This window comes from Dasypus novemcinctus, chromosome 5 (genome assembly GCF_030445035.2).
Source record: "Dasypus novemcinctus isolate mDasNov1 chromosome 5, mDasNov1.1.hap2, whole genome shotgun sequence".
NCBI lineage: Eukaryota > Metazoa > Chordata > Mammalia > Cingulata > Dasypodidae > Dasypus > Dasypus novemcinctus.
Window position 1 is genome coordinate 27499112 of NC_080677.1, and position 27773 is coordinate 27526884.

Sequence of the window (27773 nt, forward strand, 5' to 3'; positions counted from 1 at the left end):
GATATCATACCTTGACAAACACTACCATAAATGAAAAATAGAGACCAATATTTGTTATAAGCACAGATACAATAACACTTAGCAAGATATTAACAAATACAATATAACAGCATACAAATCAGATAATACCTCATGACCAAGTGGGGTTTATCCTAGAAATGTGAGGTCAGTTCCACCTTAGAATACCAATTGATATAATTCATGGGAAGCAGCTGTGACTCAAGCAGTTGAGCACCTGTTTACCATATGGAGGACCTGGGTTCGATCCCTAGGACCTCCTGGTTAAAAAAGAGGAAAGGCATCCCAGACCTGGGGAGAGGTGCATGCCGCTGCGTGGTGAAGCAAAGCATCAAAAAGACAATGATGCAACCAGATAGAAAGAAAAGAAAAGAAATATATATATATAAAATTCACCATAAAGCATATGGTCATTTCAATAGATGCATAAAAAGCATTTTACAAAGTTCAACACTCATTCATAAGGAAAAACAAAACACGTAACTGTCTAGGAACAGATGAGAATGGCTTCAACTTGATAAAAGGGCCCTGTGAAAAACCTATAGCTAACATCGTACTTAATGGTGAACTATTGAATGCTTTCCCCTATGCTTGGAAACAGGAAAGGATGCCTGCTTTTATTCTCATCAACACTGTAAAAGGTCTATAACAGCAGATTACCTGATTGTCCAAATAGAAAATCCTAAGGATCTATAAAACAGCCACTATAATTAATCATTAGTCTTGTTAAATCACAAGATATGAAGTTAATGTTTTATATATATATATAGTGAGAGAGAGAGAGAGAGAGAGAGAGAGAGAGAGAGAGAGAGAAACTAGCTAGCAGCAAACCACTGGAAAATGAAATAGAAGTTTCATTTACAATTGCACAAAAAATAACGTAAATTATTTAGGAGTAACTTTGAAAAACATGCAACATCTGTTCACTAAAAACAACAAAACATTGCTGAGAGAAATTTAAGAGGACCTAATTAAATTGAGAAATATGCTCTTGTCCTATAGTGGAAGACTCAGTATTATTAAGGTGGCAAATCTTCCCAATGTATTTAAAGATTTCACCCAATTCCAATCAAAATTCTAGTAGAATTATATTATAAATTTTCAAGGTTATTCTAAAATTTATATAGAAATGCAAACAAAACAATTTTTTAAAAAGAACAACATTAGATGACTCACACTACCTTATTTCAAAATGTGCTATAAAGCTACGTCAATCAAGACATTTTCAGGACTTGGAGTTGTCCTCAGTGATATTGCAGGGACAGATGCAGTACATTATATATCTTGTCATAACCCACTGAATGGACAGTGTAAACTACAATGTAAACTATAATCTATCCTGTGTAACAGTGCTCCAAAATATACTCATCAAATGCAATGAATGTACCATTCTAATGAAAGAAGTTCTTAATGTGGGAGGACTGGGGGGTGTAGGGAGTGGGGTATATGGGAACCTTTTATATTTTTTAATGTAACATTTTGCATGATCTATGTATCTTTTAAAAAATAAAATTTAAAAAAGAAGAAAAAAAAAGACACTTTTGTTGTTGGAAGTTTAGACCTTCAGATGCATGGAACTGAACTGAGAATTCAGAAATTGACTCATCAATTGTTTTATGACTAAGGTGGCCAAGACAATTCAATGGGTGAAAGAATACCTTTTCAACCAATGGTGTTGGAACAATTAAAGACCCATGTGAATAAAAATAATCTTGACCCTTACCTCACACCATACTCAAAAATTAACACAAAATTGATCATAGACCTAAAGGTTAATGCTAAAATGATAAGACATCCCGAAGAAAACATAGCAAAATCCTTGCAGGTAGGTTGAGGTTTCTCAGATAGGACATAAAAAAGCATAAAGGATTAAAAAAAAAGAATTTTAACTTTATGGAAATTAAATGTGTTTATTCTGCAACAAAATCAAGCCACTGAATGACATAAATTATCATAAAACATATATCTTTCATAGAATTTGTATCCAGAATATATAAGTCCCTCTTATAACTCAATGATAAGTCAATTTTTAAAACAGGAAAGTTGTAAAAGAGATGTACAATGTCCTAAGTACATGAATAGGTACTTGACTTCATTGGTTATCAAAGAAATACAAATTAAAGCCACAATGAGATACCAGTACACATCCATTAAAATTGCTGAAATTAAAGAGTAATAAATCTAGAGTATGCAAAGATGTAGAAAACCTGGAACTCTCAGACACTGATGATCAAAATGTAAAGTGAAGATCCAGCAAGATGGTAGCAGAGTAAGGAGCTTCATGGTTCAGCTCATGAGGACCTGTCATCACCCAGAAGATCTTCCTGCAACAGCCTTGAAAGAATGGAAAGAGGAGACTGCCCATCAGCCCAGAAGATTCATGAGTAGAGCACTCCATGTCATGGAGGCCAGTGCCCATTCTCCATTGGAGGTACAAGCCTCATCAAGAGCTCTTCTGCAGCCAGAATTGGAAGCTCGATTTCCCAAAAATGGGGGAGGAGGAGATGGTTGGGCACCAACTTCAGCTACTGATTAGTAAATTCGGCAGGCTAAAGTATAATCCTAAGAACTGCTGAGGTTTGAACCTGTCCAAGTCAGAAAGAGGCCAGTAGCCACCATTTTAACTCCACCCCTGGCAAGATGGGAAGTGAGCAGACTGAAAATCACAGTGCTGGTAGGGACCGGCTGATTTCCATCCAGACAAGATTGCAGCTCTAGCCTAAGCCCCAGCCCCACCTCCAGCAGGGAGAAACCTGGGGGGCCTGTGCCTGCCTCTCCAGGAAACTACAGACCTCGCCACAGAGGCCAGTGCTCATCCTACTCTGGCAGCACAAGTTGCCGCAGGAGCTATTCTGTGGCTGGAGTTGGAAGTTCTATTTCCCAAAAATGGGGAAGGAAGAGACAGTTGGCCACCAACTTCAGCCACTGATTAGTAAATTCAGCGGATTAGTAAATTTGGCTGGCTAAGAAGAGCTAAAGTTTGAATCTGTCCATGTTGGAAAGAGATCGGTAGTTGCCATTTTGACTCTGCCCCTGGCGTGAGAGGAATTGGGCTGATTGAAAATCACAGTGAAGGTAGGTACCAACTTCTTTCCACCCAGATCGTACTGCGGTTCTAGTCTAGACTTCAGCCCCACCTCTGGCAGGGAGGAAGCTGGCAGGACCTGCATCAGCCTCTCTGCACTGCAGGTACATTTGGGTGGCACAGACTAAATAGTAGGAAGTCTACCTGGGCAACTGCAGTCATTTTGGACCTGCATGGCATAAATTGCTGCCCACACCTGCAGCTCCATCCTTGCTCCAGGCAGGAGAGGAAGGGGTGTGAATCTTCATCAGTCTCACCAGGCAACTACAGTCTAGGCATGTATGACTTGGATTTTTTCACATGGCTGGGTCTCTGTCCCTAACCCTGGTAACAGAGAAAGGTGGGAGAAGTTTCTCGGTCTCTGGGGCAACGCAGGCAGCTTGAGCCTTCACAGTTTATAGCACCAACTACATCCTCAGCTCCTAGAACAAAACTGGCAAAGGAGAAAGGACAAGAAAACCTTAAACTAAAGTGAGAAACCACCCAGAATAAACACATCTAGTAAGCAGATACCAAGACAGCAACAAAAAATTACGATCCATACCAAGAAACAGGAAGATATGACCCAGTTAAAGGAACAAGATCCTCCAGATGACAGAAAGGAGATGAGACAACTAATTATAGATGTTCAAACAAATCTTAATAAATTCAGTGAGATGGCTAAAGAGATTAAGGATATTAAGACATTGGATGCACACAGAAGAATTTGAAAGCATACATAGAAAAATAGCAGATCTTATGGGAATGAAAGGTGTAATAAATGAAGTTAAAAAAATACCCTGGGTTATATAATAGCAGATTTGAGGAGGCAGAATAAAGGATTGGTGAGCTTGAAGACATGGCCTCTGAAAGCAAACATACAAAAGGACAGATGAAGAAAAGAATGGAAAAAATTAAACAAGATCTCAGGGAACTAAACAACAGCAAGAGACACGCAGACATATATGTCATGGGTGTCCCAGAAGAAGAAGAGAAGGGAAAAGGGGCAGAGGAAATATTTGGAGAAATGGTGGTAGAAAATTTCCCAACCCTATTGAAGGACTTAGATATCTGTGTCCAAAAAGCACAGAGTACTCCCATCCAATAAATCTGAATAGACCAACTCTAAGACACATTCTAATCAGAATGTCAAATGCCAAAGACAGAGAATTCTGAGAGTAGCAAGAGAAAAGCAATGCATAATATTTAAGGGAAACCCAGTAAGATTAAGTGCTGATTTCTCATCAGAAACTATAAGGCAAGAAGGCAGTGATATGATATATTTGAGATACTACCAGAGAAAAACTTCCAGCCAAGAATCGTATATCTGGCAAGATTGTCTTTCAAAAATGAGGACAAGTTTAGAATATTCAAAGATAAACAGAAACTGAGAGAGCTTATAACAGAGATCAGCCTTGCAGCAAATACTAAAAGGAGTGCTACAGCCTGAAAATAAGACAGGAGAGAGGCTTGCAAGTCTAGAAATGATGATCATATCAATAAAGTAAAAGTGTCAAGAGTGGTGAAAATAAAATATGACAGATAAAACCCAAAGGTCGAAATGGGTGAAATAAGAACTGCTTTTACAGCAATAACATTGAATGTTAATGAATTAAACTCCCCAATCAAGAAACACACTCGGGTGGAATGGATAAGAAAATATAAGCCATCTATATGCTGTATGCAAGAGACTCACCTTAGATCCAAGGATTCCAATAGATTGAAAGTGAAAGGCTGGAAAAAAATATTCCATGCATGTAGTAATCAAAAAAAAATTTTTTTTTTTTAATTTTTAAAAGTCAGACTTTTTATCAGATGAAATAAACTTTAAAAGACACTAGCAGTGTACAATCTGAAGATTGTACAAGTCAGGGAAAAAAATGCCTAGATGGAAGTGTTCTGGATCTTGATTGTAGAAGTTTTATATTGAGGAATTTATATGACAGCAGTTAATTCTATGTAAATCCTTTCTCAATAAAGTTGATAAAAACAGTAAAAAGACCAGTGGTTGCCATGGATTTGGTGGAGAGGAAAAGGGGAAATGAATAGATGGAGCACAGGGCATTTGTAGGGTGTTGAAATTATTCTGTTTGATACTGGAATAGTTAATACATAACATTTCCAATTTGCCAAAGCCCATTGAACTGGACAGCACAGAGGGAACCCTCATGTAAATTATGGACTTCAGTTAATAATAATGTATTATTATTAGCTTACCAATTGTAACAAACATGCCACACTATTGCAAGAAGTTAATAATAGGGGAAACTGAAGTGGAAAGGGGGTATTTGAGAATTCTATACCAGCTACTAAATTTTTCTGTAAACCTAAAACTGCTCTGAAAAATAAAGTCTATCAATAAGAAAAAGTGGAATGCCTATACCAAAAGTGTAATATGGATTATCAGTCTATCTCCTAGGGTTATTTTCAAATTGATTCTTTCTTAATACTTTGAATTCAGTTGAGAAGCTTTAATACATGCTTTCAATTTCACTGGAATTTTTTCCTATGAGTTAATTCTCCAAATGTGTGCACACAAAAAAAATGTGTGCATTCTACGTGTCATGTTCCTAATAAATGATCTTTTCCTTCATCCTTAACCTTCATTAATTCCTCATAACAACCTCATCTAAAAGACTCAAATTAAATTAGAAATGTCAGAAATAACTTATTTTGATTAGAAGTGGCAAAAAATAAGCTAATTTTTACTTTTCAATTTTTACTTCCATCCTTCTTTGTCCACTGGGTCCCTGAAAGGGAGTTTCGGACCTTGGTGATTGAGATGGTGATGGCCACGGATATGTCCTGTCATTTCCAACAAATCAAAGCAATGAAGACTGCCCTGCAGCAGCCAGAAGCGTGAGTGGACCTGTGATATCATGTGTGTTTTTATAGGCATTTGAACTGCTACTTGGCCCTGTCATTGAATCTTTAAAGAATGTCTCCTTCAACATAACATTACTGAGTGATCTCATAAAGTGATAATATTTGGGGAAGAATGCTTAGAAATTGTGCATCTCACAATTAAGTATGTTCTTGTCAGACTAGAAATAAGTAATAGGGCTGGTTACAGTATGCCCAGTTAGAGTTTGAAATATCTCCTGTCGGAAATCAAGTTATCAAACATCCACTCCATGCAGAAGTAACAGATAAAATCAAGCCAGTGACTTTTGGGGTCCCAGTGTCCTTTTGAATGAGGCAATTACTCCAGAAATGGTTTTGAGTCTGAGGCATCCAGTGCAATAGAAACAGAGACCAATTTGATAAATAGCCTAGTCATAGGATGGCAGGATGCATTTTCCCCAATTCCACTGAAGTGGGGTTTGAGACAGAAGAATGGGAAGGGATTTTTTAAAATTACTGTTCTTTTTTTTTTTTCTTTCTTTCTATTTTTATTGAAGTTCTGAAGTGTTTAGTCATCATATATTTGGGTCACTTGGGTTTACAGAATTGAGAAGCCAAAAGCCTTATCCCTGATGCTGCATACTGCAGATATCAGCCATCCAGCAAAAGCATGGGATCTCCATCATCGCTGGACAATGTCACTTCTGGAGGAGTTCTTCAGACAGGTACTCCGTTGTGTTAGCTTAATGCAGGGCGTTCATCATTAGACATTTTCTGAGTTTTATATTTCAGCAATGCCATGATAAGGACGTTAGAGAGAGTGATTTTCTTTGGGGAATGAGGGTCCCATAGCTTCTTTTGTTTCCTGGTTCTGTGATCTTTAAATCATACCTAAATTCTGATTCTCGGACCATTATGATATCTATTATGCCATAATGCATTTCTGTTTGGAAAAAAAGCAGTTCCCTATGGCAGTCTTTTGTGAACATGTCATTTGAGCAACCTTTCACTTATCCCCCCCATTATTAGAGAAATTGTGGGTTTACAGAAAAATCATGCATAAAATACAAGATTCCTATCTGCCATCCAACTGCTCTCTCCTTTTCCCCTATTACTTTTTTAACTAATCAATTTTATTAATATTAATAAAGCATAAATCCATCCAATGTGTACATGGTATTTGGTATAATCAAATAGTTGTGCATTCATCACTCCAATAATGTTTAGAGGATTTTAATTATTACAGTAATAATAATAATAATAAAATAATAATAAAAAACAAACCAAGCTTATCGCCTTTCAATCTCTCTATACTCCTGCCGTACATAGCTGCTATTCTCTTTCCTTCTCTCTAGTATATTTGTAGTTGTGTTTTATAAAGTCTTATATGTGCAATATCAACCATATTTGTATTTTACATGATGTTTCACTCTGTTATACAGTCCCATTTTACATGCTTTAGTTTTCTTTCTAGTAACATAAATGACCTTAGGCTTTCCCTTTCAACCTCTGTCATACCCATATAATAGCTCTGCTAGTCACAAATGACATGATGTGCTTTCACCATTTCCATTTATTTCCAAAGACTTGCAAACAACATTTTAACCAATTATGCACAGATTGACCATCAGCTTTCCATTTTCTACTTTCATTCTATTTTCTGTTGACCTATATTCTAATTATTAATTCCATGATTTTGTGTAATATATTTATTTCATAATAATGCAATCATACAGTGTTTGTCCTTTTGTGTCTGGCTTGCTTCACTTAACATAGTGTCCTCCAGGTTCAACCATGTTGCCATATGCTTCACGACTTCTTTTCTTCTTACAGCTGCATAATATTCCATCATGTGTATACATCACAATTTGTTTATCAATTCATGATGAACCCCTGGGTTGTTTCCAAATTTGGGCTACTGTGAATAATGCTGATATGAACATCAGTGTGCACATTACTATTACTGTCATTGCTCTCAGCTCTTCTGAGTATATACCTAGCAATGACATTGTCAGGACCCATGGCAAGTCTGTACTCAGTCCTCCACAGTGACTGCACCATTCCGCATTCCCATCAACAGTGAATAAATATTCCTTTCATTCCAAATCCTCTCCAACATTTACAATTTTCTGACTTTTTAATAACGGCCAGTCTTTAGGTGTGAAATGACATCTCATTGTAGTTTTTTTTTTTTTTTTGAGAATAGAATATAGTTTATTACATAGTTTAATATCTAAAGGAATTATTGTTTCTAAGATCCCTGATTTATTGGTACTTAAGATTAATGGAAGAGGATATTTCAAAACTAAAAATGGAAACTTACCACTTTAAGGATAGCATTATACCTTAAAATCTATCCTGTGTATTTACTATGATTTTTTTTTAATTTTTTTATTGACTTTGTAATAATATTACATTAAAAAAATATATATATATGAGGTCCCATTCAACCCCACCACCCCCACTCCACCTCTCCCCCCCCAGCAACACTCATTCCCATCATCATGACACATCCATTGCATTTGGTAAGTACATCTTTGGGCACCTCTGCACCTCATGGTCAATGGTCCACATCATGGCCCATACTCTCCCCCATTCCATCCAGTGGGCCCTGTGAGGATTTACAATGTCCAGTGACTGCCCCTGAAGCACCATCCAGGGCAGCTCCATGTCCCAAAGACGCCTCCACTTCTCATCTCCTCCCGCCTTTCCCCATACCCATCAGCCACCATGTCCACTTTTCCCAATCCAATGCCACCTTTTCTATGTGGACACTGGATTGGTTGTGTCCATTGCACCTCTATGTCAAGAGGAGGCTCAGATTCCACATGGATGCTGGATGCAATCCTCCCACTTTCAGTTGTAATCACTCTAGGCTCCATGGTATGGTGGTTGTCCCTCTTCAACTCCATCTTAGCTGAGTGTGGTGAGTCCAATGAATCAGACTGTAGGTGCTGGAGTCTGCTGAGGCTCAGGACCTGGTCATCACACTGTCAGTCCAGAGATTCAAATCCCCCAAATATATCCCAAACCCCAACACCAACTGCACCTCCAGCACATTAGCATGAAAGTCCCATGAAGAGAGATCCCATCTGAGTCCAGATTCATCACACATAAACACCATTTCCAAAGAGGGGCCATCTGACCTGGTAGTTATCCCCATCGGCCATGACCATAACTCCCACGGGTCTCTTTAGCCCTCAAAGGAACCAATACCTGGGGGTTGTATCTGCTCTATCTGTCTCTCATACCCCGCTCAGTTGTGCACAAGGGCAATCCTTCTGACAGCCTCCAGACTCTTTTTTAGAGACTCGTAGCCATATAAACTCATTTCTCCTTTCCATTTCCCCCTTACATTAGGTCAAACAGCATTTTAAAGTCATGTTATTTTATGTAGACAGGGATATTCTGCTGATCCGCATTGAACCTTCCGTATAAGGTCATTTTCCAGTTGCATCATCAGTTGGTAGTTGATAGTGGTCCCTCGGTGCCAGGGAGGCTCATCCCCGGGTGTCATGTCCCACGCTGGGGGGAAGGCATTGCATTTACATGCCGAGTTTGGCTTCGAGACTGGCCACATTTGAGTAACATGAAGGCTGACAGGAGGAAATTCCCAGGCACAATGCTGCTCTAGGCCTTGTTCTTATTTCAGGCCCATCAGCTCACAAGCATAGTCATTAGTGTCAGGGGCTCACTGTTGAACCCCCACTCCCCCCCGGTCCCCGCCGCTGCACCTGGGATACTGTCGCTGCTCCCCTAGGGACCACGATAGCACACCACTGGCCAGGAACCCAGTACCCTCCCTGCTGTGGTTTTTAATTGTTGCCACTATGAGTATATCCAAACATTACCATGCACCCTGGACATATGTTCTGTATAGCTCCCTGTCAGCCATATATCACCTGTCATTGGTATCCCATACCAGTATCCCTCCATTGCCATTGTTGAACCACTCTGTGATCCAGAACTCCCTGAAATTTGAAGCCCAATATAATGTCAGGGTCCCTTACTAGGAAATGGCATATAGCGATGGGTTTAAAGGTTAGATAAAGAATACGTGTTGACTTGTAAAAAATTCTACGTCCTATCTTTTTCTTTTCTTTTCTTTTTTTTTTTTTTTCCCCTAATTATTGAGCTTCTCTTCACAGGAGTCCTAGACCACCGCAATGCATATATATAATATACAGCACTCCCATACATCCACCACAAAACCTTTTCCCTTCCGCACGATACTCTTACACCCTATTCACATCATATTTACTTAACGTGCTGTACAGAGTCTGAGACAATAGCTTTCTAACAAGGTGACATTTCCCTAATCATTAATGATGTTGAACATTTTTTCATGTGTTTCTTCACCATTTGTATTTCTTCTCAGGACAATTGTCTTTTCAAGTCTTTTTCCCTTTTTTTAATTTGATAGTTTGTCTTTTTATTGTTCAGTTGTATGATCTCTTTATATAGCATGGATGCAAAACCTTACTGGATATGTGATTGCAAATATTTTTTCCCATTTAGTAAGGTGCCTCTTCACCCTTTTGACAAAGTTCATTGAGGTGCAAAAGTGTTTAAATTTGAGGAGGTCCCATTTATCTATTTTTTCTTTTATTGCTTATGCTTTGGGTGTAAATTTAAGGAACTACTGCCTACCACAAGATCTTGAAGATGTTCTCCAGCATTTTCTTTTAGGAGTTTTATGGTTGTTTTTATATTTAGGTCCTTGATCCATTTTGAGTCAATTTTCATGTAATGTATGAGATGGGGGTCTTCTTTCTTTCTTTTGCATATGGCTATCCAGTTCTAGCACCATTTGTTGAAGAGACTGTTCTGGCCCAGCTGGGTGAGCTTAACAGCATTTTCAAAAATCACTTGACTGTAAATGTGAGGGTCTATTTCTGAGTTCTCGATTGAGTTCCATTGGTTGATCTGCCTGCCTTTATGCCAATATTATCCTATTTTTACCACTGTACCTAAGTATTATGCTTTAAAGTCAGGAAGTGCAAGTCCTCCAACTTCGTTCTTCTGTAAGACATTTTTGACTGTTTGGAACCCCTTACCCCTGTAAATATTTTGATTATTAGGTTTTTGGTTCTGCAAAAAAAAAAAAAAAGTCTGTTGGGATTTTTATTAGGATCGTGTTGAAAATATAAATCAGTTTGGGTAGAATTGACATCTTAACAATATTTAGTCTTCCAATCCATGAACTTCCATTTATTTAAATCTTTTTCGGTTTCTTTAAGCAATGTTTTGTAGGTTTCTGAATACAGGTCCTTTTTGTCCTTGGTTAAGTCTATTCCTAATTATTTGATTGTTTTAGTTGCTATTATAAAGGGAATTTAAAAATTTCCTCCTCAGCTTGCATGTCAGTAGTGTATAGAAACACTGTTGACTTTTGTGTATTAATCTTGTATCCCACCACTCTGTTGAACTCATCTATTAATTCTAGTAGCATTGTTGTAGATTTTTCAGAATCTCCTAGGTATAGGATTATATCATCAGCAAACAGTGAAAATTTTACTTTTTCCTTTCCTTATTAAGTTCCTTTTATTTCTTTATCTAGCATAATGGCTCTAGCTAGAACTTAAAGCACAATGTTGAATAATACTGGTGACTGTAGGCATCCTTGTCTTGTTCCTGATCTCAGCGGGAAATCTTCCAGTCTTTCACTGTTGAGTACAATCCTAGCTGTAGCACTTTACCATACTGAGAAAGCTTCCTTTTAGTCCTATCTTTTGGAAAGTTTTTATCAAAAATGGGTGTTATATTTTGCAGATGCCTTTCCTGCATCAATCAAGAGGATTATGTGATTTTTCTTCTTCAATTTATCAATGTAGTTTATTACACTGATTGATTTTCTTGTGTTGAACCATCCTTAAGTACCAGGGATAAAACCCACTTGATCATGGTGTATAATTCTTTTAATGTGCTTTCAGATTAGGTTTGCAAGTATTTTGTTGATGTTTTTTGCATCTGTATTCATTAGGGATATTGGTCTTAATTTTCTTTTTTTGTTCTATCTTTGTCTGGTTTTGGCATTAGGGGATGTTTGCTTCATAGAATGAGTTTGGTAGTGTTCTTTCCTGCTCAATTTTCTGGAAGTGCTTAAGCAAGATTGGTATTAGATTGTCTTTAAATATGGTAGAATTCACTTGTGAAGCCATTTGATCCCAGTGTTTTCATATTTGGGAGGTTTTTGATGACCATTTCAATCTCTTCACTTGTGATTGGTTTGTTGAGGTCTTCTATTTCTTCTAGGGTCACCATAAGTGGTTCATGTACTTCTAGGAATTTGTCCATTTCCTCTACATTGTTTGGTTTTTTGGCATGCAATTGTTCATAAGTATCCTCTTATGATCTCTTATATTTTTGTGCTTTCAGTGATAATATCTTCTCTCTCATTTCTGATTTTATTTGCATCTTCTTTCTTTTTTTCTTTGCCAGTGTATTTAAAGGTTTGTTGATTTTGTTGATCTTCTCAGAGAATGAACTTTTGGTTTTGTTGATTCTCTTTATTGTGTTTTTGTTCTGAAGTCCATTTATTTCTGTTCTGATCTTTACTATTTCTTTCCTTTGGTTTTTTTTTTTTTTTTTTAGTAATTTGTTTGCTGTTCTTTTTCTAGTTCCTCCAGGTGTGCAGTTAGCTCTTTCTTCTTTTTTAATGTAATCATTGAGGGCAATAAATTTTTCTTTTGGCACTGCCTTTGTGGTGCTGAGATTATTTAAGAGTGTGTTGTTTAATCTCCATATAGTTATGAATTTTCCCTTTTTTCCATCCATTATTCATTTCCAGCTTCATTCTGTTATGATCAAAGAAGGTGTTTTGTACAGTTTGAATCTCTTTAAATTTATTGAGACTTGTCTTGTGACCCAACATATGGTCTACCTTGGAGAAGGATCCATGAGCACTTGAAAGGAATATATATTCTGCTGTTTGGAGGTACAGTGCTCTATAGATGTTTGTTAAGTCTAGTTCATTTATCATATTATTCAAGTTCTCCCTTTCTTTCTTTATCCTCTGTCCAGATGTTCTATCCAATACTAAGAATGGTGTATTGAAGTCTCCAACTATTATTGTAGAGACATCTATGTCCCCCTTCAGCTTTACCAGTGTGTGCCTCATATATCTAGGGACACTAAGGTTAGGTGCATAAATATTTAGTATAGCTATTTCTTCTTGCTTCATTGCTGCTTTTATTAATATATAATGATCTTCTTCATCCATTAGAGTTCATTTAAAATCTATTTTTTCCGAGATTAATATCACTACTCCAGCTCTTATTTTGGTTACTATTAGCATGGAATATCTTTTTTCCAAATTTTCACTTTTGTCCTTACATCTGAGTTGAGTCTCTTGTAGACAACATATAGATAACTCATAATTCTTAATCCATTCTATCAATCTTTGTCCTTTGATTGGGGAGTTCAAGCCATTAGCATTCAATGTTATTACTGTAAAGGCATTACTTGCTTCATCTGTTTTGTCCTTTGGCTTTCTGTTGTAATATCATACTATTGCCTGTCTTTTCACCTTTTAATTTACCCTTAATAATAATCATTTCTATGTTCTCATCCCTGTTTTTTCCTTCAGGCTGCAGCACTCATTTAGTATCTCTTGTAATTATGGTCTTTTGTTAGTATATTCTATCACCTTTTGTTTGTCTGTGAAAACTTTGCACTTACTCTCATTTTTTAACGACAGATTTGCCAGATGCAGAATTCTTGGTTGGCAGTTTTTTCTCTTTCAGTACCTTAAATACAACATATCACTTTCTTTTCTCCTGCATGGTTTTTTATGAGAGGTCAGCACTTAATTTTATTGAAGTTCCCCTGTATGTGATGCTTTGCTTTTTGCTTGCTGCTTTTAGAATCCTCTCTTTATCTTTGATATTTGTCATTCTAAATAATAGGTGTCTCATGGTAGGTCTATTCAGATTTATTCTATTTGGGGTACATTGTCCTTCTTGGGTATTGATATTTATGTCTTTCCATAAGGGTTGGGAAGTTTCTGTCATTATTTCTTCAAATATTCTTTCTGTCCATTTTCCATTCTCTTCTCCTTCTGGGGTGCTGATAATGCATATATTTTTGCATTTCACATTGTCATTGAGACCCTGTTCCATTTTTTCATTCTGCTTTCTTTCTGTTCTCCTGTCTTTTCCAGTTCAGATGTTCTGTCTTCTAAATCACTAATTCTGTCTTTGAGCAATTCAGTTTTGCTCTTTTGAGTCTCTAATGTATTTTTTAATCTCATCCATCATTCCCTTGAGATCTATTACTCTTCTTTGCAGACTTTTATATTGTTCTTAATGCTCACCCAGTGTCTTTTTTAATGTCCTTTATCTCATTAGTCATATTTTCTTTCAATTCTTTAAATTGATTTAAGAGAGTTGTGTGATTATCATTGATTAATTGTCTTAAATCCTGTGTCTCTTCAGGATATTTGTGTTGGTATTTTGGCTTGGCCATCTCTTCCTGTTTACAAGTGTGGCTTGTAATTTTTGCTGAACATGTTTGTGAATTTACTGATAGCTAATTCCTCTATCTTGCCTACTTTTTCCTCCATAGATCTTCTTTGATATTTGGTTAAAGTTACTCAAAGTCTTTAAAATTGTCCATCTTAAGTTATCAAAATCATGCCAGGGACTCATTAATGGAGTCAGAGAGACCCATTAGCAGTTTTTGTCCATGCAATTTCCAGACTGGCCAGCAGATGGCACTCGTCAGCACACCTTTCCACAGGAAGGAAAGCTCCATTTTCCTGTGTTTTGGTGAGGCCAGAGCAGAAATTCAAAGTGTGCTCTGCTGGCCAAATTCACTGAAGAACCCCCTCACCCACCCAACACCAGACAAAAGGAGGGAGAAATGGCAGCTAAGGAACTCCAAGAGTCAGTGTGTCCTACAGGACAGTTAGTAATCATGCAGGGCTATCTAAAGCACTTGTTTGGCAAACCCAGGAGGTCAGAAGATCATTTTGCAACATAGAGAGAATTGAGGGAGGAGACTGGCCATATACAGTGAAGTTGTGAGTAGAGCATTCCCCTCCTTGGAGATTGGTGCTTATCCTCCACTGGCAGTGGAAGCTGCCTTAAGAGCTATTCCATGGCTTGAGTTGGAAGCTCCATTTCCCAAAAACAGAGAGGAAGAGATCATTGGGCACCAACTTCAGCTACTGATTAGTAAACTCAGCTGGCTAAAGTTTAATCCTAAGAACAGCTAAAGTTTGAACCTGTTCAAATTGGAAAGAGGTTGGTAGCCACTATTTTGACTCTGCCCCCAGCAAGAAGGGAAGCTGGGCTGATTGAAAATCATAGTGACAGTAGGGACCTGCTTCTTTCCACCCAGATCATACTGCAGCCCTAGGCTTGACTTCCTCCTTCCTCCAGCAGAAAGGAAGCTGGCAGGACCTTCTCCAGCCTCTCTGGATAACTGCAGGTGCTCTCAACCAGCACAGACTGAATATTCTGACCATCCCCAACCCCCAATAGGATAGGAGGGCAGCTGTGTTTCCTCAGCATCTCTGGGTTACTGCAGGCCCTTTTGGTCCACATAAACTGGTTTTTTGAGCACCCTCAATCCCATCTCCACCTTACCTGTCCCCACATAGGATAGGAGGTGGCTGGTGTTTCCTCGGGATATCTGGGCAACTTCAGGCACCTTTGGTTTGCAAGAACTCCACTGTAGGGCACATGTGGCTCTATTCCCTCTCCCAATAGGACAAAAGGCAGACAGTGTTTCCCCAGCCTCTCTGGGTAACTGCAACTGCTTTTGGTACATACAGACTGACTAATTGGGCACCTGTAGCTCTATCCAAGTCCCCCAAGTAGGATAGGAGAGGGGCTGTATTTCCTCACACTTTCTGGGCAATAGCAGGCACTATTGGTCTGCATGGACTAGACTTGTGGGTACCTGTGGACCCACCTCCACACCCCAATAGGATAGGAGGGGGTTGGAATTTTCTCAGCCTTTCCAAGAAAAGGCAGGTACTTTTGGCCCACACAGACTGAACTGTTGCATGCCTGTGGTTCCATCCTCACCCCTTAAAGGGACAGTACTCTCAGCCTCTCAGGACAACTGCAGGTGCATTCAACCCACCTGGATTAAATTTTTAGGCATTCCAGAGCATCCATCCCCTCCCTTGACAGGGGAGGAAGGTCCTGGTACTACATCAACCTACGTGGGCAACTTTGGTCATTTTGGACCCACATGGCATAGATTGTTGTCAACACCTGCAACTCCATCCCCATGCCAGGCAGGGTAGGAAGGGGCAGGGCATGAAACCTCATCAGTCTTTCCAGGCAACTAAAGATGGTCATGGCCTGCATGACTTGGATTATTATGCTTAGCTGTGACTGTCCCTACCCTTGGCAGAGGAGAAAGGTAGGAGAAGCTTCATCAGTTCCTGGGGAATGAGGGCAGCTTAGCCTCCATAGCTTATAGCACCAACTGCATCCTCAGTTCCTACTACACAACCAGCAACAGAGAAAGGGCAAGAAGGCCCTAAACTAATTAAAGAAACTGTGCCCAGAAGGCCAAGACACCAACAAAAAATTACAATCCATACCAAGAAACAAGAAGATATGGCCCAGTCTAAGGAACAAGGTAAACCTCCAGGTGACATAAAGGAGTTGAGATAACTAATCATAGATGTTCAAACAAATCTCCTTAATAAATAATATGAGATGGCTAAAGAGATTAAGGATATTAAGAAGACATTGGGTGAGCACAAAGAAGAATTTGAAAGCATGCATAGAAAAATAGCAGATCATATGGGAATGAAAAGCAGGATAAATGAAATTATAACAGCAGATTTGAGGAGGCAGAAGAAAGGATTGGTGAGTTTGAAGATAAAACCTCCAAAAGCAAGCATAAAAAAGAAAAGTGAAGAAAAGAATGACAAAAAGTGAACAGGGTCTCAGGAAAATAAATGACAGCAAGAAAAGTGCAAACATGCATGTCACCAGTGTTCCAGAAGGAGAAAAGAAGGGAAAAGGGGCAGAAGGAATATTTGAAGAAATAATGGTAGAAAATTTCCCAATCCTATTGAAGGATGTAGATATCCATGTCCAAGAAGCACAATGTAATTCCATCCAAAGAAACCCAAATAGATCAACTCTGAGACACATAATAATTAGAATATGAAAAGCCAAAGACAGGGAAGTGGATTTGGCTCAACAGAAAGAGCGTCCACCTACCACATAGGAGGTCCAGGGTTCAAACCCAGGGCCTCCTGACCTGTGTGGTGAGCTGGTCCACGCACAGTGCTGATGCGTGCAAGGAGTGCCCTGCCACACAGGGGTGTCCCCTGCATAGGGAGCCCTGTGCGCAAGGAGTGTGCCCTGTAAGGAGAGCCACCCAGTGTGAAAAATGTGCAGCCTGCCCAGGAGTGGTGCCACATACACGGAGCGCTGATGCAGCAAGATGACACAACAAAAAGAGACACAGATTCCTGGTGCCACTGACAAGAATACAAGTGAACACAGAAGAACACATAGCAAATGGACACAGAGAGCAGACAACTGGGGGGAGGGGGCAGGGAAGGGGAGAGAAATAAAAAATAAATCTTAAAAAAAAAGAAAGGTCAAAGACAGAATTCTGAGTGCTGCAAGAGAATAGCAATGCATATATAAGGAATAGCCAATAAAATTAAGTGCCAATTGCTCATCAGAAACCATGGGAGTAAGAAGGCAGTAGTATGATATAGTTAAGGTACTCTAAGAGAAAAACTACCAGTGAAAAATCTTATATCCAGCAAGATTGTCTTTCAAAAATTAGGACATTTAGAATATTCACAGATAAACAGAAACTGAGAGAGTTTATAACTATGATAGCAGCTTTGCAGGAAATGCTGAAGGGAGTGCTATAGCCTGAAAAGACATGAGAGAGAGGCTTGGCAGAGAGTCTAAAAATGAAGATTATATCAGTAAAAGTAAGTGAAAGTGCAAAAAGAATGGTGAACGTGAAATATGAATAAAACCCAAAGCATAAAATGGGTGAAATAAAAATTGCCTTTACAGTAACAACATTGAATATTAGTGAATTAAACTCCACAATAAAATTACAGAGACTGGTGGAATGGATAAGAAAATGTGAGCCATTGCATAAGCTGTCTACAAGTGACTCACCTTAGATACAAGGATACCAATAGATTGAAAGTGAAAGACTGGAAAAAGATATCCCATACAAGCAGTAACTAAAATAAAAAATAAAAAAATAAAAAAGCTGGAGTAACTATATTTATATCATATGAAATAGACTTTAGAAGCAAAACTGTTATTAGAGACAAGGAGGATGTTATTTATTAATAAAAGGGGCAATTCACCAGAAAGAAATAACAATCATAAATCTTTATGTACCTAACCAAGATGTCCCCAAGATACATGAGGCAAACACTGGCAAAACTTAATGGAGAAATAGATATCTCTACAATAATACTTGGAGGCTTCAGTACACCATTCTCAACATTGGAAAGAACATTTGGGCAGAGGATAAATAAAGAAACGGAGATCCTGAATAATATGATAAATTGACTAAATGTAATAGACATATACATAACACTGCACCCCAGAACAGCAGGTGTACATTCTTTTCAAATGCTCATAGATCCTTCTCCAGGATAGATCATATGTTGGGTCACAAAGCAGATCTCAATAAACTCAATAAGACTGAAATTATACAAAGCACTTTTTCTGATCATAATGGAGTAAAGTTGGAAATCAACAAGAGGCAGAAAAGGAAAAATTCACAAATATATGTAGATTTAACTACACACTTAAATAATCAGTGGGTCAAAGAAGAAATTGTGAGAGAAATCAATAAATATCTTGAGACAGTTGAAAATGAGAATACAGCATATCACAACCTATGGGATGCAGCAAATGCAGTGCTAAGAGAGAGATATGTAGTCCTCAATGCTTATATTAAAAAAGAAGAAAGAGTTAAAATCAATGACCTATCTACACAGCTGGAGAAATTAGAAAAAGAACAGCAAATTATTTCCAAAGCAAATAGAAGGAATGAAATAACAAAGATCAGAGCAGAAATCAATGGAATTGAGAACAAAAAAAAACAATAGACTTAACAAAACCAAAAGTTGATTTTTTGAGATTAACAAAATCAACAAACTCATAGCTGGACTGACAAAGAAAAAAAGAGAGAAGATGCAAATAAATAAAATAAAAAAATGAAAATAGAAACATTACTACTGACCCCCAGAAATTAAAGGATCATAAGAGGAAACTATGAACAACTGTGTGCTAACAAACTAAGACAATGAAGATGAAGTAAAAAAAATTCCCAGGAACCTATGAACAATCTACACTAATCCTAAAAGAAATAGAAGAGCTCAACAAACCAATTGCAAGTAAAGAGACTGAAGCAGTCATCAAACACCTCCCCAAAATGAAAAGCCCAAGACCAGATGGTTTCACAGGTGAGTTCTACCAAGCATTCAAAGAAGATTTAATACCAGTCTTACTCAAGCTCTTCCAAGAAATCGAACATAAAGGAATGCTCCCAAACTCATTGTAGGATGCCCATATAACCCTAATACCAAAGCCAGGTAAAGATATTATGAAAAAAAAATCACAGACCCATTTTTCTAATGCATATGGATGCAAAAATCCTCAACAAAATACTTGCTAATAGAATCCAGCAACACATTAAAAGAATTATTTGTCATGACCAAGTGACTTTTATACCAGGCATGTAAGGGCGGGGGGTTTAACACAAGAAGATCAAACAGTGTAATACACCACATTAATAAATCAAAGAAGAAGAATGACATGATTCTCTCGATTGATGCAGAAAGGCATTTGACAAAATGCAAGATCCTTTCTTGATAAAAATACTATAAATACAGGAATTGCAGATTTTCTCAACATGATAAAAGCCATATATGAAAAACCTACAGTTAACATTGTACTCAATGGTGAAAGACTGAAAGCTTTCCTGCTGAAATCCGGGACAAAACAATGATGCCCATTGTCACCACTATTTCTCAATGTAGTGCTAGAGGTTCTAGTTAGAGAAGTCAGGCAAGAAAAAAATAAATAAAATGCTTTCAAATCAGAAAGGAAGAAGTAAAACTTTTGCTATTTGCAGATGATATGATCCTATACCTAGAAAGTCCTGAAAAAGTCTACAACAAAGCTGCTAGAGCTAATAAATGATTTTACTAGTGCCAGGATACAAGATCAATATGCAAAAATCAGTGGTGCTTCTATACACCAGTAATGTGCAATCTGATGAGGAAGTCAGGAAAATAAAATTCCATTTACAATGGCAACTAAAAGAATCAAATATTTAGGAATAAACTTAACCAAGGATGTAAAGCAATTGTGTTCAGAAAACTACAGTGCTTTGCTAAAAGCAATCGAAAAAGACCTAAATAATTGGAAGAACATTCCATGGTCATGGACTGGCAAACTAAATATCATTAAGATGTCAGTTCTACCTAAATTGATATACTGATTCAATGCAATCCCAATAAAAATTCCACCAGCATTTTTTAAACAAATGGGAAAAGCAATTATTAAATTTATTTGCAAGTGTAAGGGTCCTGAATAGCCAAAAATACCTTTAAAAGAAAAAGAGAAGTTGGAAGACTTTTACTTCCAGACTTTTAAATCATAGTACCTACCTATGGTGGTAAAAACAATATGGTACTAGAATAAAGACAGACACATAGACCAATGGAACCAAATTGATGGCTCAGAAACAGACCCTCACATCTATGGGCAAGTGATTTTTTTACAAACCTGTCATACCCCCCTAGCTGGGGTAGAAGAGTCTTTTCAACAAATGGTGCTGGGAGAGCTGGATATCCATAACCAAAAGAAAGAGAGAGGACCCCTATATCACACTTTATACAAAAATTAACTCAAAATGGATCAAAGGCCTAATATAAAAACTAAAACTACAAAGCTCCCAAAAGAAAATGTGGGGCAAGGTTTTTTAACCTTTTTTGTTCCACAGACCCCTTTGCCAGTCAGGTGAAAACCATGGATCCCTTCTCATAATGTAGCAGCAGATAGCTTTATGACACTTAACATCAAAGGTCAGGAAAAATAAAGATAATTGGTTGACTTTTTGCAATTCAAGCTCACTAAGCCCCTGAAATCTTTCCCTGGTTTAAGAACCCCTGATGTAGGGAAACATCTTAAAGACCTGATGGTAGGTGGTGCATTCTTAAACCTTACTCTGAAAGCACAAGCAATGAAAGAAAGCATGGATAAATGGGACCACCTCAAACTTAGACACTTTTATGATTCAAATAACTTTGTCAAGAAGTAAAAAGGGGGAAGAGGATGTGGCTCAATTGATAGAGCATTCACCTACCACATGGGAGGCCCAGGGTTCAAACACAGGGCTTCCTGACCTATGTGATGAGCTGGCCCATGTGCAGTACTTATCCACGCAAGGAGTGCTGTGCCACGCAGGAATGTCTCCCCCATAGGGGAGCCCCATGCGCAAGGAGTGCGCCCTTCAAGGAGAGCCACCCCACGCGAGAAAAGCACAGCCTGCCCAGGAGTGGCACTGCACACACAGAGAGCTGACACAGCATGATTATGCAACAAAAAAGAGACACAGAATCCTGGTGCCACTGACAAGAATCCAAGCGATACAGAAGAATACACAGTGAATGGACACAGAGCAAACAATGGGGGTGGGGGGATCAATCAATCAATCAATCAATCAGTCTTTGGGGGAAAAAAAAAGAAGTAAAAAGGCAGCTCACTCCATGGAAGAAAAATATTCAGAAACCTCATATCCAATGACGACGTGATTTCCATTCTATATAAAGCTATGATACAACTCAGCAAGAAAAGAGCAAGCAACCCAATTTAAAAATGGGCAAAAGATTTGAATAAACATTTCTCCAAAAGGAAATACAAATGGCCAAAAGCCACGTGAAAGAATTTCAATATCACTAGCTATTAAGGAGATGCAAAATCAAAATGACAACGAGATGTCCTTTCAAATCGCAAAGAATGGCCATTATTTAAAATAAAAAACAATAAGTGTTGGAAATGATATGGAGAAATAGGAACACTCCTTCATTGTTGGTGGGATTGTAAAGTGGTGCAGCTTCTGTGGAGACAGTTTTGTAGTTCCTCAGAAAACTAAATATAGAACTGATATATGATCCAGCAATTCCTCTACTAGGAATATAGCCAGAAAAACTGAAAACTGTGACACCAATAGACATCTGCACACTGATATTCATAGTGACATTATTCACATTTTCCAAAAGATGGAAACAACCCAAGTGTCCATCAGTAGATGAGTGAATTAAAAAAAAAATGTGGTATATACATATGATGGAATAGTATGCTGTAGTAAGAAGAAGTGAAATTGGGGCACATATGATTATATGATGAATCTTGATAACAATGCTAAGTGAAATAAGCCAGACACAAAAGGCAAATATTGCATGGTTTCACTAATATAAACTAAACATGAAGAATAAATACATGGAGTTAAAACCTAGAGTATAGGTTATTAGGAGATAAGAGGAGGCTTGTGAAGGAGTACTGATGCTTAATGTATGTAGAAGTTTTAGTTAGCTTTACTGTAAAATGTGGAAATGGATAGGTTTAATGGTAACACAATTATAATGAGTAGCAGCTGGTTTATAAATGGGAATGTGGCTGAAAAGAGTAATCTAGGGATAAAAATGTCAACTGAAAGAAATCTAAATAATCTAGTGACTGACTAACACAGTGAACCCAAGGGTGGATGAGAATTCTAGCTAATCGTACAAATTGAAGAATGTCCTCTTTTTAACTAGAGTGGTTGTACATCACTATTGCAGGGTGGTGGGAATGTGGAGAAGCATGGGAAAAATACAATTTTTGAAACATATGGACTATCGTTAACAGCAATACTGTAGTATTCATGCATCAATGCCAAAGAGGTGGTGTGTTACTAATAGGGGGTATGGAAAAAATATGCCAAATGTATGCTATAGACCATAGTTAGTGGTAATAGTCTGATGAAATTATCTCATAATTTGTAACAAAACTTCCACAACAGTGTGGTGTGTTGGTGAAGGGTTGTTGTATGGGAATTCTACACATGTGCATGATTGTTTTGAAAGTTCACAATTTCCATAATAAAAATATAATAATAATAATAAAAAAGAAAAGCCCCCCGACTCGCCCCCCTTTTCCCTTGTGATAGCTGACAGGGAGGAAGATGTCTGTTCCCATCTCAGTCAGCTGCCATGAGTCAAGGGTTTTAGCCCAGCTTAATATCTTGGGGGTTGGGAAGGGAAGCCCTTCCCAGCTACTGCAGGGGTTTGGTAACTCACGTTTTTTGTTTTGGGTTCTTTGTTTCTCTGTCCCTCACCTTCCTGGAAGTTGTGTTGCACTGTCTTGGTCCACTGACCATCCAGAGCAGGTTCCTCAGACAGCTTTTGGCTCTTTCTCCATTGTTTTTTTGAGAGAGCTGCCAAATCTGATGCCATCTTCCCACAGTTCACCCCCTCCCATTGTCTTTTTTATTATGTTGACAAAATGGTAGTCACTTTGGCATTGCCCTGTGCAATTACTATCACAATCTTTGCTTTGCCTCTCAGTTACACTCAGCTGGACTATTCTTTCAAGCAGACAAGCCCATGATATAAAATTCCAGAGTTAGGTGTGGCAGTTTAAAGTCAGAAAATCATAGAAACTACTGTTAAAATTACAGTTTAACTTACAAGAACCTGAGACAATAGAATCTAACATACGGAGCTGTGTTTCCTATAAAAATAGCCATGGTTTTCAATGAGTATACATTTAAAATTAAAACAAAATTAAAAGGCACATAGAACTTGAGGCATAGCAAGGAAAAGACATGCACAGGGCCAAGACTGATGTATTCCTAAACTCAGGCACATGCCCTGACCTCATCTCCAGAAGAGCTGCCATTTAAGCTTCTGCGTCAAAGCACAAGGTCCCAAGGGTGAAGGCAGGATGACATGTAGATGGTGGAACCTAAACTATATACTTATTAGTTCAAGAAGGGAAGTTCACTGCATGTATTCAGAAATCCCCTGAGAGTTCATCGAACACTACTTACACCAGTTTCAACTTTGTGCCCCAAACTGACTGGTTATTCTCTTTCACTGACTACGTTTAGATTTGGGGGAGCTGATTGCTCTTATGATTCTAGTTCGAATGGAGGAATTGTAGGTTTTTTCGCCCCTCTCTGAAGCCGTGCACAATATTGGTAATTAAGTAGGTAGGACAAGAGTTAGCAACATGTTGAACAAAGGCCAGGGGGCCTTTTATTGGAGTTTTGACTCCAACTAGTCCCTGGTCCGATACTAATCAAATCACCCTCTGGTTCCATGCGTTCAGACGTGATTTTTTTTTTATAAGAGAGATTTCGGGGATGGTTAGGATTAAGTGCCTTGTATCTCCTTCACTCTGTCCATGGGTGCATGGCACACATGCACATGCACCTCGAGGCTTTTATGTGACTACACCAGCAGGCGCCCATTTCAGCACGTGGATGTGTCCCCTTGCAAAGCCATCACACAGCGGTGTGGTGGAACTAGCTCTAAAAGTGTGACTGTGCTGTCCATGCAGACCACAAATTCATCCTTAATGCAGGGCTAAGTTTAAGCCATTTTTCCAAAATCTTTTTTTCTATAATAGTGAAAGGATTTTCTCCAAATCCCTACTCCCCTTCTCATGCTTTGATCCCCTGCAGCTAGGGGTATAAAGTCTGTGAATAAAGGACAAATCATAGGTAACTCATACAGGTTTGAGGTCAATAAGTCATTCTCTTTTTACCTTATGAAGGAGTGAATATGAGAAATTACTTAAATATGTGAACATTTTTCCAAACAAGGAAACCTTGTTTGCATATACATATATGCTCAAATTGAATGAAAATGTGCTAGAGGCCATGGGAAAATAGCCATATTGAATTTCTTGCCTTTCGGGAACTGAATATTAGCTCATTGGGCCTGGAACTATTTTTTAGTAATTATGATTCAGTAAATTATTTTTATTGACTTACTACTTTAACTCAGATGCCAAAAGCTACCGTAAGTAACCCATGTAGCAGAAATGTTGCATCAGTACTTAACTATAGATTTTAAATTGAATGGTTCAAAGGAGAAATTTTAATGGGACTGTAGAACCTTTTTAAAATTTACATTTGAAAAGTTGGGTTAAATTTCAAAATAAGGGCATGGTCTCAGTGCCGATGGACCAAGCCTTCCACACTTTGCTGAAAGAGCAAGTTACATCTTCAGTTTTAAAGCCACATGTTATGAAACACAAGCCACTGCTTCAGGGTGCTTTTGAATGAAATATTGACTTTAAAGAAGTAAAAGTTTTCCTCTTTGGTAAATACCTTTCGTTGTCAGAGCCTTGAGGTTCATTTCCTTTGTATTGCTGTATATTGTTATATTTTATAAAAGTCTCTTATAATTCTTAGTTCTTCTGTGTCTGGTTATTTCATTATTTTGTTTCTTATTCCATGTATTTGTTTTCTTCCTTTACTCTTGTACCTAAGAGGTATTTTTTATAAGTCTCCAGTGGTAGGTTGTTTTCCTTTCTAGTTTTATAATTAATTTGTGGTTTATTGAAGTGTGATCAAAGAAAGTTTGTTTTCTTAAACAATCTGTATAATCTCTTGTGAGCATTCACAAAAGTAGATTTATTTCATAGTTACAGGTTACAGAGTTCAGAGAACATCAGGTATATTTACCTTATTATGTCATTTAGGTATTTTATATGTCATTTTTAAAAATGTGATCTATCGTGGGCTAAAACGTGTTTCTATTATTTCCCCTTTTTGTGCAGTGTTATTTTTACTTCAATAATGCTAATTCTATATTATTTGGTTAATGGATATTCAGAATTGTTAGACCTGTTGTCATTATAAAATTTTTGTTGTACCTTTTATCCTTATAAATTCTACTTCTTTGCCTCATTTAAGCTTTTCTCTTAGAATTCAAATTTAACTCATATTCAGAATGTGACTCCTACCTTTGCACAAATTTCTATTTTTACCCTTTCAGCAATGTTTTGGTTTGGGTGTGTCTTTTATGAGCTGTACCTAGTCGAGTTTTTAAAAAGAAGCCAATAAAAGATTTTCTTTTAATATTTGAAATCAGCCTAAATAATCTATCTATTGGTATGTGTGCAATTACTCCAGCACTCTTGAATTATAATACAGTTGAATGGCCTCCCTGCATCACCCAGGTAATTTATAGTTCCATTATTGGTGAGTAATATTAAAGTATTACTCACAAAAAACTAAACTTAAGAAAAAAAGCCAAAAAATTATTTAGTGTGACCATCTTGCATGCTTATGTAGCCTACAAAAAACTAAATATTCTAGCAGTGGTATAATGAAAAGTTACATCTTACTGTTGCTCTGTGTATGTCTGGTATACAGGCGTCATTTTGTTGTCACAACACTACAATGAAATATACAAATAAAAATTTAAATTAAAAAAACTATTGAAATGATGGAAATCTTTGGTCTGAGTTCTATCATATTTTATATAATGCTTTCCCCTTTATGGCTTCATTTTTAATATATATATATCACCATTTTACTATGTTGTTTGCATTGTCTGCTTTGCTGTATATTTTCTTCTGATTATTTGGAAGTTTTACATTATGCTTTTAGTTTTTCCTGTGGTTAGCTTCATAATAATTTGTGCTTTTGCTTCTCATTCTTATTTGGGGGGATAATTTCTGAGAGAAAAGAACAAAGATTTCTTTGCTGTACAGCCTTACAATAGTTTTCTTATACCTCATATTTGTGACTACCTCTGGGAAAGAAGATTTTATTTTGTTGTGTTTTGTTCAGCTTGATGGTCTTATAGCCTCCCCAAACATCTGCTTTTTCCTCATTCCACTTGAAAAGACTCACTTGAGCTATTATCTAAAGGACTTTCAGAGCTCTTGCACTGACAGATGCCATCTGCCTGTGAACTTCCAATATAGAAAGAACCCTTGTTTCTTTTGATTGGTTTGCTGTTTACATAGAGCTGCTGTGACAAATAAACCCCTAAATATATGTACACAAAAAAATTGAAGTTTATCACCTACTCATATAAAGTATAGAAAAAGTGATCTTGATTGGCAGGTGAGTCTCCAGTAAGCAGTGATTTTAGACACAGGTGCTACCTTCTACAACATGTAGCTACCAAGGGGCTTGTCTCTGTCAAGCCAACACTGGGGGAAGATCTTGGAGAACTTGGCATTTTATAGGCCAGAACTATGGTGGAAATACAGCCCATCCCTCTTATTCTATTATCTAGTACTGACTTCCAGAGATTCTGGGATCTCTGTATAGATAGGATAAGGAGGAGGAGAGAGAAGGGGGTTGGGTGAACAGCTAATTGCCTAATTATTCTCTGTAGACCATCTGTCATAATTGAGTGGTCAAAGGAACTTATATGTTTCTAACCAAGTTTATTTTTTCATTCATTCAGCAAATATTCATTGTGTTCCTTCTGCATGCCAATTACATGACTTTCATCAGTCAGAATCCTCTTAACTCCTACAATGAAAATAATACGTTTTTTTTATTTTTCTGAGCTGTCCTAGAAGGAAAAAAAATGAGTTAGAGCCAAAGGAATCTTTGTGCCAACTGAGCCTTTTTCTCTTTTTTGAAAATGTTGATCCCTTCAGAAAAGAGAAAAGTGTATGAATAATTTTACAAGGGTCAGTAGATATAGAGTCATACTGTTATCAATCAAGTTGAATTCATCTGTAGAAGTACATTACTTTCATCACATTTTCCCCTAACTCATTCCTCAAGATGACTACTATTATAAATAGGCTTTTATTTATATTTATTTTTAAGGCTTTTTAGTGTAGCAATTTATACA

The 27773-nt window shown here is 37.6% G+C and overlaps 1 protein-coding gene across 10 annotated transcripts in view; it reads left to right on the top strand.

Annotated features, from left to right (window-relative positions):
- PDE1C (phosphodiesterase 1C) overlaps positions 1 to 27773 on the top strand; it is a 749644-nt gene that overhangs the window by 633244 nt on the left and 88627 nt on the right. For all 10 annotated transcript variants that reach the window (XM_058296802.2, XM_071215096.1, XM_058296801.2 and 7 more), the window contains 2 exons: positions 5840 to 5941; positions 6531 to 6651. In XM_058296802.2, coding sequence (XP_058152785.1) covers positions 5840 to 5941; positions 6531 to 6651 — 223 coding nt within the window. The remainder of the gene's footprint in view (positions 1 to 5839; positions 5942 to 6530; positions 6652 to 27773) is intronic.